The following is a 14,900-nucleotide window of genomic DNA, read 5'->3' on the forward strand; positions in this document are numbered from 1 at the left end:
GTGGAAACAGAGTGGAAGGGTACTGAACACAGGCTTAGGCTATGAGAGTGGTCAGGAAAGGCTACTCATGAAATGTCAAACATAGAGTTAGCAAGTTAACTAGTCAAATAGGCAGCGACATATTACAGACTGAAAGCTTGGGAAAGGGATCTAAACTAGGACTATAGCTTTTACGGTCACCATTATTGATCCACAGTAAGTGATAGGATCCTCCACGGACCACGCACAGCCGCCTAGGATAGAACGATAAGGAACACCAACGTGCAAGAAAAGGGAAGAGGGAGAGGAGGCAGCAAAGAAGAATGTTTAGAGAGAGAGGAGGAGTCAACAGCAACAAATGCTACAGAGAGAAAAGGGGGAAAGAGCACTGAGAAGTGACCCTTGCGTTGAGCAATAAGGAGGTTGGCGGGTCATTCTCAGTAGTGTGCTGGGGACAGAGGCTGCTTATACACACTCAGGAAGAAAAAACCAGGGACAGTGAAAAACAGACAATTCCTTCAATAAATCTGACTATAACAAATGGAAGAAATACAGAGAGGCAGTTGAAAGAGCACATGAAGGGTTCTGAGAGATTAGGTTTAAAAACTTAAAAAGGAAGGGAAGAAACATCCCTTCCATTTTAATAAGAGACAGGGGGAATCATGGGTGCAGATGAATTTTAGTTTTCAGGTTTGGGTGAAGGAAGTCAAGGGAATTCTTATCTGAGATTTGTATTTTCCTTGTGAAGATGAGCCCCAAATGGCACAGAGGCTCCTTGCCCTCACATGGCTTGTGCATCCAACTACACACACATACGCACACACACACACACTTGTCCTAGCTCACTCAGAAGTACACAAGCTAAGGTCGGGACCTTAGCTTTCACCCCTCCTTCCAGGCCGACGTTATCACCAAATCAGCTGATGTTCCAAAGCAGCGGAAGGTCAGCTCAGAGCAAAGAAAACTAAAAGCACAAACGCCTTGAAGCAAAGACCACAAATGACAACAACCTTTACCAGAGGAAGCATAAAAACGGAACAGAGTGAACAACAACTCAAGCTGGATAAGTATTCTGTCAAGCAAATAAAAGAATATTAGAAGCATGAAGCAGGAATAAACTGCTGTAAAAGAATCAAATGAATACTTGGTATAAAGTATATCATTGCTGAAACAAAGAATTCTATAGATGGATGGAACAGAACAGTGAGAATCAAAGAACCAATTAGTGATGTGGAAAAACAGATTGAGAAACCTTCTCAGAAGGCAATAGAAAGGAATAAAGAAATGAAAACAATAAAATAAATAAGATATGAAGAGTGGATGTGTTAATATTTGTCTCTTAGGACCCTTGGAGAATTAAGAAAAGTAAAGATAACAGTAGGAATGAAGACATAACATGGAAAATTAAAAGTGTAAGACCTAAGTACCTCCTATATTACTTAAACCCACCCCTAGATCCAGTATAATGAAATGTAAGAACATCACAGATAAGAGAAAATGTAAAAGTTAAATCTATAAAATGACAAGATTTAAAGACTTTTCAACACCATATGTAAGATTATGAAGAAATATCTTTAAACTTTTAAATGAAACAAACTTTTAAACAAAAAATTATACCCAGCAACACTATTTCAAAGTTCTTAAGAGTTTGTATGTGAGCAAAAAGATATTAACTTATAAAGAACCAGTTAACAATAGGAAGTAAGGATGAGGGAAGACATAATATACTGTATTTACTGTCTTAAAAAGCAATGGCCAGGACTTGTATTTAGGACATACAAAGAACTCTCAAAATGCAACAGAAAAAATAAATGATCCAATTAGAAAGCAAACAAAGGACACTGGAAAGGAAGACAATGTGAAGATGGGAAATGAACAAATAAGCACGTGAAAATATGTTCAGCATCAGTGGCCATCAAGTAAAAGCAAATTAAAGCCACAAGGAAATATCACTACACATCTCTCAGAATGGCAAAAAAAAAAAAAAGTGATAACCCCAAATACTGTCAAGGATGTTATGAAACTGGATCATTCATGCATTGCTGGTGGAAATGTAAAATGGTGCAATAACCCTGGAAAACAGTATGGCAGCTCTTACAAAAATAGATATGCACTGAGCATATGACCGAACAATTGTCCTCTTGAGCATTTATCCCAGAGAAATGAAAACTCATGTTCATACAAAGACCTGTACTCACATGTTCATAGCAGCTTTATTCCTAATAGCCAAAAACTGGAAACAACTCAGATGTCCTTCAACAGGTGAAGACTGAAACAAACTATGATACATGGACTACTAGTCTGCAATACTAAGAAGTGAATTATTAATACACATAACAACTTGAATACACCTCTAGGGAATTAAGCTGAGTGAAAAAGTCATATAGTCACCTAGTTTATGACAAAGGGACACCAAAGTCAATGGAGAGAGTCTTTCAATAAATGGTGCTGTATCAACTGTATATTATACAGAAATAAACTAATCTGGATTCCTTTCTCATACCAATAAAAACAATGTAAATTTAGACCTAATGTGAGAGATAAAATAAAGTTTGCAAAACAAAACAGGCATATATCTTTATGATATTGGTGTGGCAGAGATTTCTTAAATATGAAACAAAAATGGTTAACAACAAAGGATATATTGATAAATTAGACTACATTAAAATAAAGAATTTCTGTTCCAATTAGAAACTAAGTGAAAAAGTGAACCAGAACACAGAGGACAAGTAAACAAACCTAAACTTGGCTCTCTGGTTTTCAACTGAGAAGTTAAAAATATGAAAAATAAATATATAGTAGAGAGGATAAACAAAGTCAAGTATTGTTCTTTGAAAAGACTAATGAAATTGGTAGAGTCCTGATAAAACTGCTGAAATGAGAGAAAGGGCAAAATGACCACTATCAGAAATGAAAAAGGGGACCCCACTACACTACAGATCTTAACAGATGTTATAAAGATTATAACTAGATATTAAAATTTTAACTAAAATTTGAAAATATTGGATAAAATTTAAATTTTTCAAGTCAAGTATAATATACCAAAATGAAAGCCTAAGTCATTTTATATCCATGGAATAAATTTAATCTATAGTTAAAAACCTCTTCAAAAAGAAAATTCCAGGTCCAAATGGCTTAATCAATAAAGTCAACCAAACATTTAGAAAGAAATAATACCAATCTGACACCAATTCTTCCAGATATTAATAATAGAGGAAGAGGGTATACATTTCAATTCCTTTTCTGGAACCAACATGACCTTGATAGAAAAAATCTAAAAGGAATTTACCAAAAAAGAAAATCTTTTCATGAACAGAGAGGCAAAAATATTAGGAAAAAAAATTAAGCAATATATCAAAAGGATTATCCTCAACTCTACATTAGTTTATTCCAAATATATAGGGTGCTTAAAAGTTAGATTAGCAAGCGATGTAATTCACATTAATGGATATGAAAGAGAGAAGCCATTTGATAAACTCAATATATCTCCTTAGGTCTAGAAAAGGATTGTGATAAAAATTCAACAACTAATCAAGGTTAAAAGCAAACAAAACTCTTAGCAAACCAAAAAGAAAACCAAACTCTTTAGTCTGTAAAAGGGTATCTTTTAAAAAAATCTTTTAGCAAGTATCAAAATCAATGGTAAAATGTTGAAAGCTTTTTATTATCTGATCATAAATTAGACAGGATATCTGCTATTACCACTCTCATTCCATATTTTACTGCAGATCCTATCTAGTGCAATAAGTCAAGAAATGTAAGAAAAAAGAAATGAAATTTTTAAGAATTAGAAAGAAATATAATTGTCATTATTCACAGATGATTGTATATATAAAAATTCCAAAAGAAAATCTACTAATAATTTATTTGAACTATCAATTGAGTTTAGCAAGCTTGCTGAATTCAAGATCAATTAAAATTGGATATAAGCTTATGTGTGAACTATCAAACTAAAAACTTTTCTTACTCTTGTTCTACAATAAAATATTATCTTGACTTACTTACATACTAAAAGTTCTCTTCCCGCTAAGAACAGTTCTGAGACAACATCACGAACTTCTACTTCATCTGTAACAATGGGTCCAGTTTGTAGTGTTCGCCTGTTTGAATCAGAAAGAGCTTCCAAGACAGCCAGAAACCGGGAGGAAGTGCTGTCAAACATCTCATCCAACAGCCGTTCCGTGACAGTACGTGGCCATGGCAACTGTAATTAAAAAAAAGATACCGTCCATTTTTAAAAGTTCTATAATGTGTGATGTTATTAAGCAAAGATAAGTAAGACATGCTTAATTAATGCTAAAAGAGAGAGTGGTTAACCTATCAACGAGATGGCTACTTTTATGATTTTCATTTTTTGAGGTGTTATTCCAGACTCCATTAAGGTTTATGTCATGTGGCCATTACATCAAAGACTTTACTATTTTTTTTACATGTTTGTGTTTCCAAGGCAGCATAAAAGGCCTGTTTATCACAATCTTTTTATTAGAGTAGCATCAATCTCCATATGCTTTGTGGTACCTTAAGCACCACATGTGGTACCTTTAGGAAATGATACTCAACCTTTGGTTGCCTGAGAAGCTCTCAAGAGTGCTTTTTAGATTCCCAGACCACATCTCCAGAGAGTCAGTAGGCCTGTGTGAGACATTTTTAATAAGCACTGCAGGAAATTCTGATGCAGAGTCCTCAAACCCAAATTTAAAACAATATTTTATATTATAAAAAACTGGTCTTACATTAGTTAATGCTAGAGAAGAGCTGAGGGAATGGGGAAAGGAGGGAAAGAAGCGGAAGGGTCTAGTCAAGGAACTAGTACAATTGACCCATGGACATGGTCAACTAAATGGGGATTGACTGTGGGAGGGGGGGAGGTGTGCGGAGCAGGGGAGAGCAAAGGGGGTAAAATGGGACAACTGTAATAGAAAAACAATAAATAAATAAATATTTAAATATTTTAAAAAGTAAAAAATAAGAAAGAGTTGACCAGCTGTCAACTCTAGTGACCCTCAGAGCCCTGTGAGAATTTCCCGCCGTTCTGCTTTGTATCAGCCCAGAATGATTTCACCTCCTGGCGGCTTGCCTCATGTTTTATTCTGGCAAATTACCTGGAAATAAGAAAGGCAGCTCTAGGTGGCTTTCCTAGAATCCCTGTCCAGTTAGAACATACCTGTCATGTTCCCCATGGTTCCTTTGCTACTTTCCTCTTCTTGGGGCAAAATCAGAAAGACAGAAAAACAAAAGCAGAAATAAAACCCAAATAGATCAGAGTGAACCTGTTTTTTAAAATATCATAGTAAACCTAGCAAAAACCAGAAGAGAATATCAGAGCTATAGATGAACACCAAGCAAAGGATTTTAAAATATAAATTTTTTAAGATCTATAAAAAAGATTTAAAGTCAAAGCAACAAAAGATGGATTGTCAATCATGACAAATAAAATATTAATGTCTACAAAAATAATGAGTTTATTCAAATATGTTTTAAAAATTAAAAGATCTAGTAGAAAGATATGGTTATCTTTCAGAGACTGGAAGATAATTCACAAAAATAAAGAAAACAGAATAAACACAAATATAAGAGAAAGCTGAATATGAAAAATAAAATTAAAACAAGCCATTTTATTGAAAATGAATTATCAAAAATAAATGATAATATCAAAGTGGTAATAGCTTGTGGCAAAATTGGTACATGCAGATTGTCACCCTAGAGAACCTATTTTGGAAATTAATTTGGCAATACATATCAAGAGAAATAAAAGTATATCCTTTGATTCAAATCCTACACCTTGAATTTTATACACAGGAAATTAAAGAAAGTAAATATATATACTTGAAGATGTTGATTACATCAATATTTAAAAGCAAGGAATTGGAAACAACTAAAATAACAGTAATAAAAATACTAGATAAATTCTGGTACATATGCTTCATAGGGTAAATAAGATCATCTTTAAAAATGTTGGGACAGATCAGAAGCTGAATGACACAACCCATACAGTCTGTTCCACTTCTAAACACTGTGATTTCCATGACATTTACTCCATATGATGCATTATGTTAATTTCCCAACATATAACACCAACCCCAGTCAAGCTGCTCGCTGTACCCAATAAACTTTGCTTACTCCTGCTTCCAAGTTATGATCATGTTCTAATTTTTTACTTAGACTGTTTACCATTTCTCTCATGTCTTGTCAAATCCTGCTCATTATTCTAAAGCCATTCAAAAAGGCAGAATTGCAGCTTAAGTCTTTTCTATGTTCCACCACACTTGAAACAACAATAAGTGTTCAAGATATGGCTATAAAAATGAATGAATAAAAAAACAATAGCAATAGCTAATATTTACTGAGGACCTACTATGTGCCAAGAACATTCTAAGGGCTTACATGCAACTCATTTAACCACTACCATTATTTCCTCCTTAATACTTAATTAAGACAAGCTATAATTATCCTATTTATTATGTAATTTCTCCACTGGAATATAATCTCTATCTATCTGGTTTACATAAGAGGTACTTCAAAAATATTTATTGAATGAATCATTAGAGTCAATCATTAGGAGTCTGAATCAGTAATCTTTTAAAAGAATCTTTTGAAAGTCACAATGATTTACTGTGAGTTACCGATTTAAAAACTCAAAAATGATTTATAAAATAAATTTAATGCAAATTGAAACTACTTTTATAAGAAACAATAAAATTATTTCATACATAGAAAGTAGGGCATTCTGGAAACTATGTCAAGGTCATAGTATATTACTTTGAGTTTATCAGAGGGTTATGTTCACTGTTCTCTATAAAAACTCCCCACTAAAAAACTGCAATTTTTTCCTAGGAAGATTTATCACCAGAAATTTCCATATAATAATTATCTTAAAGGAAACCAGAAATAAATTATTTTTAAAGTAATGTTATCTGAAATTTTAAACATTTTTCTCAAGTCCTAATAATATGCTAATTAATGCCGATCTTGCAGCTTTGAATACTTAAATTTGGTTTGCTCTAAGGGAAAAAAAAATTTTAGTGAGAAAGAAAGAATTGTGCCCTGCTCTCTTACAAATATGACAGCGTTACTACTTAACAATGCCAGACACAGGCATTTCAACAGCTCATCTATGAAATTATCAATAGTTCAGGAAGTTAGCACCACCACCAATTAATTATACACCATTGGTCGGTAAGGGATATGATTTAAAAGGACAGTATGAAACGTACTTCTGGGCTCAGCCATCAATATATCATAGTCACACTAAGAAGCAAGAGACAGCTACAATGTCCAAATAATATCTGGATTTAAATACTGACTTATTTAAAATTTTTTAAAAAGAGAAAATTACTCCTAAATGTTATGAGAAGAAATGAGTTAAGAGAATAGCAGTCATTGTAGTAGTGAGAAAGCACTGGACTAGGGACCTGGGTTCTGGTCCCAGTGCCGCCAGCAGCTGTTTTTATTACCTTGAGCCAGTAATTTGAATACATTTGAGATTTCTTTTCCCCACCTGTAATAAACAAGGACTGAACCACGTGATTTCTAAAATCACTTCCGGACCCTGCGGATCTACTACTCTTCTGTCAGAAACTACTCCTCTTCTTCCCCCTCACTTCCATTTTCAGTCCCTACACAAAAGCTCACAGAAGAGAGTTTTACCACTACAGCAGTCAGGGAAGGCTTCAAAGAAACAGAACTAGCCTGAAGGAATCCTGAGATTCAGAAAGGCAAACGGGAAGACAGTGGGAGAAGGAAAAAGGCAGAGGACCCCACAAGGTAGAACTAGGCCCCAGTCCCCTCCTGTGATAGCCCTCAGGGCTGCTTGCCAGATACATCTGTGGCTGGAAGGGGCCGTGGGGTGAGGTTTGACATGTGAAAAGCATAAACTGCCATCACTTCCAAGCTGGGCGTGGCTGCCTGGGTGAGACCCTCCGAAGCTCTCTTACATCCCCTCTGACAAAATAACAAATAATTTTCGAAATGAGGACTGCTCTTCAATCCGGCCCTGAGCAGCGGTCATAAGCAGAGCCCCCTGATAACTATAATACCTTGATTCCAATGGGAAGTAAATGGTTGTTTGAAGCCACCAAGACATGAGGGTTATTTGCTGCTACGCTATGACCTAGTTCCTAAACACTCCCAAAGGTGAAACCTGAAGCAGATGGGAGAAGGTGCCTCTGCCTTCTCTCCAATCTCAAAGGCTCCTAGGCCAACACCAAGCTGTCACAGACAAAGGCCCCTGCAGAACCAGAGAGAGGTCTGTGCGTTTGATCCTTTCCCAGGAGCTTCTTCAGCTTCTTGCCCTTTGAAGTTACAAAACTGGGATTGTGCAAGAAGGTACAGAAGCTCTGGTAAAGGACTGAAGTGAGGCCGTGTCCAGATTGGGAAGGTATTCCTCTCTGTTTGCTCTGGGTGCAGAGAATAAGATGCAGGGTCTAATCCTTAGTGACCAAGCTTAGAGGACACAGAGGTATAACACAAATATACCACAAAAGAATCTGAAATAGAGAAGACATTCTTATACTTACAGTTTGTACTTCCCTTAGATTAATTCTTATCTTTGGTCTAAATAAATTTTTGTTTTTTCTTCTAGATTCAAATACTCCTCTTTTGAAGATCATCACAGCCATCTGCCTCAAAAAGAATAATCATGTATGAAGTAACAATGGGACACAATTATGCATATGAAGTATTTAATTAACTGTAGAGTGCAGTAAATTTCTTTTATTTCATGAAACTTTTATACCTTTATCGTGGCCTCTCTATAATCTCTTCTGGATTCTCCCGATGATTGTGAGGAACCCATTGATTCCAGTTGCCTTAATTCATCAATTTTAGCTAAAGCACGCCGAGCAAATGCCTATATGCAATTAAAATAAATTTAATTCATTTTAAGTAAGAGTACAGTGATTAAAAATGTATCAAGACAGTATGTTTTATTCTCCCAGACTTGGATTTAATTGATGAATTATACTCTAGGCTGATGCTGACTCTCTATAACACAGTAGCTATCTCGTCTGTCCTCATAAGCACAATAAATTCTACAGCTCTAAAGTTAATAAACTGTCAGATATGCTACCTTTATGAATTAAGGAGTTTTAAAAATAAGGAAAGTCAAATCCTGGTACCAATATTTTCAGTACCTACCTAATACAAAATAATATTGAACATTAAAAAAAAAAAACTGAACAGGGAAGGTAAGTGAATCGCACGCAAGAACACAATGAGGAAGGAAAGAGATCAGACATCTTATTCAGAAGAGCAGCAAAGAAGGTGGGAATGGAGAAGCCTAGCAAGTTTCTGCAAAGTAAGCCTCGGACTTTTGTCTTTGCTTCCCTGCAATTCTTTGGGTTTTGTTTGTTTGTGTATGTTTTTCTTGCCAGACATCTAAAGAAGAAAATGCTGTATAAGTTGTATTTTAAAATACTGACACCCTCAGCATTAAAAAGTAGCATACCTCTCCATGGAGGCCAGCTTGGCCGTCATAGTAGCACTGGCAGACGGCCGTGTACAGAGTCGCTCTCCATGTCAAGTACCTGACAGACAGGAGTGGGACCGAGGATTCCATACACATACTGGCCCACAGCAGATATTCTAAGGCCTGAGGAGAAAAGGGCACAACTGAATATATTTTCATTTTAAGCCAATAATTATGATTTGTATTCAATACAATCAGATCTCAAATTAACCACTTTAGAATCTCTTCCTTCTTAGCTCCTAAAGTCCCATGAATTTAGCTCATTTTTATTAATATATATCAAGTGTCCACAATAATACAAGAGCTAATTTCAACAATTCAATTGTCATTAGCTGGTCTAGAACCAATGTATTATTTTGAAAATAAACTGGTACAGCAGGATAGGGAAAATGGAAAATGCTTACAGTCCAGGGCCTGTGATACTTTGTAGAAACATTTGAATATTGGAATCAAATAGATCTGGGTTTCAATCCCAAATTTATCTCCTAGTAGCAATGTCATTTTACCTCACCAGATCTCAACTTTCTCATCTTTAAAATGGGTATTTTAACACATCATCCCAGTGCTGTTATGGAGAAGGAGACAATGTACATGGTGTGCTAGGATGGTATCTGGCACAATCCATAAACACTGTCTATTTCCAGGGTAATTATTCCCAAAGTACCAAGTGAAACAAAATTTGGGGGGAAAAGATCGTCATTATTCTTGGTCTATAGGAATATATGTAAGAGCCTCTTGTGCTATTTTAGCTGAATGACTTTTCCCCACAAGTCCACTGATAATTGTTTTCGAACATATTTTTCCCACAAACCTTACGCTGGGAAACACTATCTGACTACATGTATTCTGCAGTTAACTTTTTCAGTCTTTTTTCCTTTCTTCAAAAATATTCCAGAAGCTCAAAGAGTAATTGGATTATACTCCCTTTCATTTGACTAAATATAAGGAGGAATTTGGCCTGTGCTCCACATACTGTCATAAAAAAGCACTAGAATGAAAATAAGAATTTGTGAGCTAAATATCTCAAAATATCAAATTCTAATTTCTATCCATGGAAACATCAACCTTAACTAAGCAGGTCCTCACATGTCTCCCTGGACTACTGGGTGTACTTCCTCATTTGTCTCCCTGTCACCCTTTGGTCTCACCATCACCCTTCTTGTTATACACCCCTTCCTTATACATCCTCCTTATCTCCACCATAATTATCTTTTTAATATGAAGACTGGGTTGTGTCCCTCTTGTGCTTAAAACACATCAATTGCTCCCTACTGCATATATGACAAAGCACAAGCCTTTTATAGGGCATGCAAAGATAGGTCCTGTCTCCCCCCACGCCCCTTTACTCTTGACCTTGCATCATACACTTAAAGCTGGCCCAAAATGCTTTCTGTTCCACAAAGCACACCTTAGTGGACCAAATATGTGAGTCTTTGCTCACTCTGTTCTCTCTTTTACCTGCCTTATGAGGCTGAAACACTACCTCCACTACAGGCATGGTTACCTTGGACAATTTTTAAACTCCATGTGCCTCAGTTTCCTCATCCATATAGGTATAACGGTAATTAAGATTGTTTGAAGATCAAATAAGTTAATACAGACTAAATGCTTAGAACATAGTAAACATAATAAGAGTTAGCTTTGGTAATGTCTGCGAAGACAAAGAAGGAGGAAGGGGAAGCAGGAGAAGGTGGAGAAATGGGAGGAGCAGGAGAAGGGAGAGAAAGAGCAACGGGGAAGAGAACCAGTTGTTAAAGATTTCTCTAATATCGCTAGACAGAAATGACCATGGCCTCATCTCTGTCTCCACTGTAATTATGTTGTGTGTGTGTGTATGGTTTACATATATTTTATATACACATATATCATATGTCACATCCAATAGCATTAATATGTGCATGTGTGTGATTCCAAATAGACTGTGATGTCTTTGAAAATAGGAATAATGCATTATTCATTATTATATCCCCATCACCTAGAACAGTACCTAGCAAATATTCTCAAGTGCTATTAAATGAACTCATTGAACATCCCTAAAGTCAGCAGAACCAAGCAAGGGAGAGCTCACATATATTCTAGAGTCTCAAGAAAATGATGATAATAAACTTGGACAACAGAATAAAGTCCCTCTTCCAGTGACAAATTCTACCTTCAGTAATTGAGGAATTAATGAAAGAAAAGTATATGTATAGTAGTCAAACCCATCTTGAAAATGCAAATCATTGAAAAGGTCCAGGAGCTGCACATGTATTCAGAAAACCTACCAGACTGACATAGTATTTAATAGTAAAAATAGATTCAGACCCTATTAACATCTTTGAAGTCTTCAAAGACAGTGTGTATAACCCGTGTGCAAGCAGCTCAACAGACATCTAAGAGACAGAAGCCTGAAAGGGCAGAATTCTTCATTCTGGTCAGTTTTGGATGCAGGAGTAGAACAGGGCGTGAAGACACAGCACTGTAATATTCTTGGCTCTCCGCTGGAATGTAAGTCCATCTCACCAGAATGTAAGTTCACTTAGGAAACGGACCTTGTCTATCCATTTCACCACTGTATCCCGAGCCCCTAGAACTTTATCTGGCGAATAGTAGACGTGCAATAAATACTTGCTGACTGACAGACCTTCATTTAAATTTCAGTTCATGGTGCCAAACATGGAACTCTTTCGAGTAATCACGAAATCAAAGGGCTAAAGGCAACCTAAATTCGTCACCACCAGCAGGAGCAGCAGCACTACCTGAGGTCCCACACCTTCACTGCCCAAGAGTTGCCACCTCCAGGTGGCATCAGTGGACATGAAAAGTACCTGCTCAATCTGAAATAAAATCCATGTTATGCCTCCAGTGCATTAATTCTAGTTATGCCTTCTGAAACAGCACAAAACCATTCAAAACTCCCTTTCAAATTATAGCTGCCCAAGAACCTGAAAGCACCGATGCTACCTGCCCTCTACCGCAGTTCTGCCTCCTGGAGAAAGATCTCTAAGAACTTCTCTACCTCCCAGAACGGCACTTCTCTTTGCCTTCATGGTTAGTCTTCTATGGCTTTGCTCCAGGTTGCAAATGTCCTTGTAGAGTATATGACTAGGCCACAGTAAAATGACACCCTCAATCCCTGGTCCTGGACACTGCACCTCTACTCAGCTGGCCTGGGGTTGCTTCATGGCAATTTGTGTTGTTTTTGCTGTCTTACTCACTGTTTGCTAACCTCACCATGCCAGGAACTGCTATGGAATTAACAGTTATCAAAACTTGAGCAGGGGTGTTGGCGGGGGTAGTGGAGAGCAATGGGGGGGAAATTGGGACAACTGTAATAGAACAACAATTAAAAAGAAATTAAAAACAAAATTTTTAAAAAGCCCCTGGGATTCCAGATATCAGAAATTTCACATTTCAAAATTAAAACGGCTTTGGTTACCGGTTGTTCACATCATGTTTGGGTTTGGCCTCAGACTTGGCATAAGAGACCCCTAACACAGATTTTAGTGACATAAGGGACCTTAAAAGTAACCTAACCTGACTTCAAGAGGTTAAACTACTTGTGACTGGAGCTGGAGCTGGAACTCAGGTGTTGGGACTCCCAAGTGCAGAAGCATTCTTTCCACTACACAGGGGAAACTTGACAAAGGGGAGCTCTTAAGGGAAAAAAAAGCAAACTATCATTTCACTTAGGGATCTGAATAAAAACACCATTCTTCTTAGGGCTCTGAAAAGCCATTATTCAGATTTTTAAAATGAAAAGCCATTTTCCAAAAACTATTTCTTAATTTGTTTTTGCCCCTAACAGATAAAACTATTTCTATTTTTTTTGTAATTGATGGGATTTAAGCAGAACCGTTCTCTTCAAAGAAAAAAACAAACTTTGAAAATCCAAATTTAAATTTAAAAAACAAATAAATAAAATTAAAAAGGAAATTAAAAACTTTATTTTAATCCTCACCCTTGACACGCTTATTGATTTAAGAGAAAGGGGAAGGTATGGGGAGAGAGAAGGAGAGAAATGTCAGTGTAAGAGAGAAACATGGATTGGTTGCCTCTCTTATGTGCCTGACCAGGGACCAAATCCACAACTTAGGCAGGTGCCCTGACCAGGGATTGAACCCACAACCTTTTGGTTTACAGGATGATGTGCCAACAACTGAGCCACACTGGCCAGGGCTAAAAACTATTTTAAGTGCTTATATCACAAGCAGGAAAATGGAAATTAGAACAATGAAATCCCACTTGTTTTTAATCCATCAGGTTGGCAAAGGTTGAAGAGATTGCTAATGTCATATTGGTAAAAGCATGGGTCAAAACATTGTTGGTGGAAGAGTTTTTTTTAGTAATGTTCCTCTATTAAAAATGTTAAGATATCAAAAACATTAAAAAAGTAAATCATTTGCTATACTAACTCTATTTCAAAAAAAGAAAGAGGAAGAAGGAAAAGGGGGAGGAGAAAGGGGGAGGAGAAAGGGGAGGGGAAGGAGAAGGAGGGGAAAGAGAAGGGGAAGAGGAAGAAGAAGAAGAAGAAAAGGAAGAGGAAGAAGAAAGAAAACCCAAATCATAGGAGGCCAGCAAGAGCATGGTTCAGGGGTAGTACACACACAATTAATCAATTCCCCCACAGGATGGCACTGTGGCATCATTGATATCAGCCTTTGAGGGAACCAACACAGAAGCAACTCAAAGTTCGTATTTGAAGTGTATGTAATGGAATGTGGAATAACTTGACAATCACTGTTCAAGCCACAAACTTTATAAATGAAACAGAAATCAACATTTTCTTAGAAGGAACAGAGTTTACTGTACTTTTAATGTTTGCTGAGTATTTTCCTACAGTTTTAAATGCCTCAGAAACTACAAATTACACTATAAATGAAAGCAAAGTTGTAACATATCTTTAGGAAGAGATTTCAGAAATCGGCCCTGCCTCCGTTCCCCAGCCCTATGCTGGTGACCTCCCTAAACACAAGTGCTGTTTCTCATCTCAGGAAGAGTCCCGGGACAATCTTGCTCTTCAGGATGTCTTCAGGAATACAGAGTGATGTCAAAAAATCTTAAGCCGTTCCACACAGCTCCACCATTTGACTGAGTCAAAATAGGATGGGTCATCACAGGACTAAATTTAGTCAACAGACATGCATTATTCTAATGTTGTTGATTGGCTCTGGCCTCAGCCAAACTTCTAACCAGCTGTTTGACATTGAGCAAAGTAACCTTCCTGAGCCTTACCTCCTTCATCTATATAAGATGGAATCAATAACAGAACCAACACCCAAAGTGTTGGTGTTAGGATTAAATGAGATGCCTACCTGATAAATGGTAGACATTCATTCAACAAATGATGACAGTGATGATGACAGTGATGATGATGATGGTGACGGTGACAATGATAGTGTCTACCTCGTAAGACTATGAGTGTTATTATGTATGCAAAGCCCTTCACACAATACCTAACACATAGTAGGAATAC

The 14,900-nt window shown here is 36.7% G+C and overlaps 1 protein-coding gene across 3 annotated transcripts in view; it reads right to left on the minus strand.

The window, feature by feature from the left end:
* CFAP54 (cilia and flagella associated protein 54) overlaps window positions 1-14,900 on the minus strand; it is a 244,906-nt gene that overhangs the window by 210,405 nt on the left and 19,601 nt on the right. For all 3 annotated transcript variants that reach the window (XM_090275372.1, XM_090275371.1, XM_090275370.1), the window contains exons 6-9: window positions 9,425-9,568; window positions 8,714-8,827; window positions 8,496-8,597; window positions 3,985-4,183 (exon numbers count right to left, since the gene is read on the minus strand). In XM_090275372.1, coding sequence (XP_090131498.1) covers window positions 3,985-4,183; window positions 8,496-8,597; window positions 8,714-8,827; window positions 9,425-9,568 — 559 coding nt within the window. The remainder of the gene's footprint in view (window positions 1-3,984; window positions 4,184-8,495; window positions 8,598-8,713; window positions 8,828-9,424; window positions 9,569-14,900) is intronic.

Source organism: Furipterus horrens, unplaced genomic scaffold, assembly GCF_987537825.1.
Source record: "Furipterus horrens unplaced genomic scaffold, mFurHor1.1.pri manual_scaffold_4, whole genome shotgun sequence".
Lineage (NCBI taxonomy): Eukaryota > Metazoa > Chordata > Mammalia > Chiroptera > Furipteridae > Furipterus > Furipterus horrens.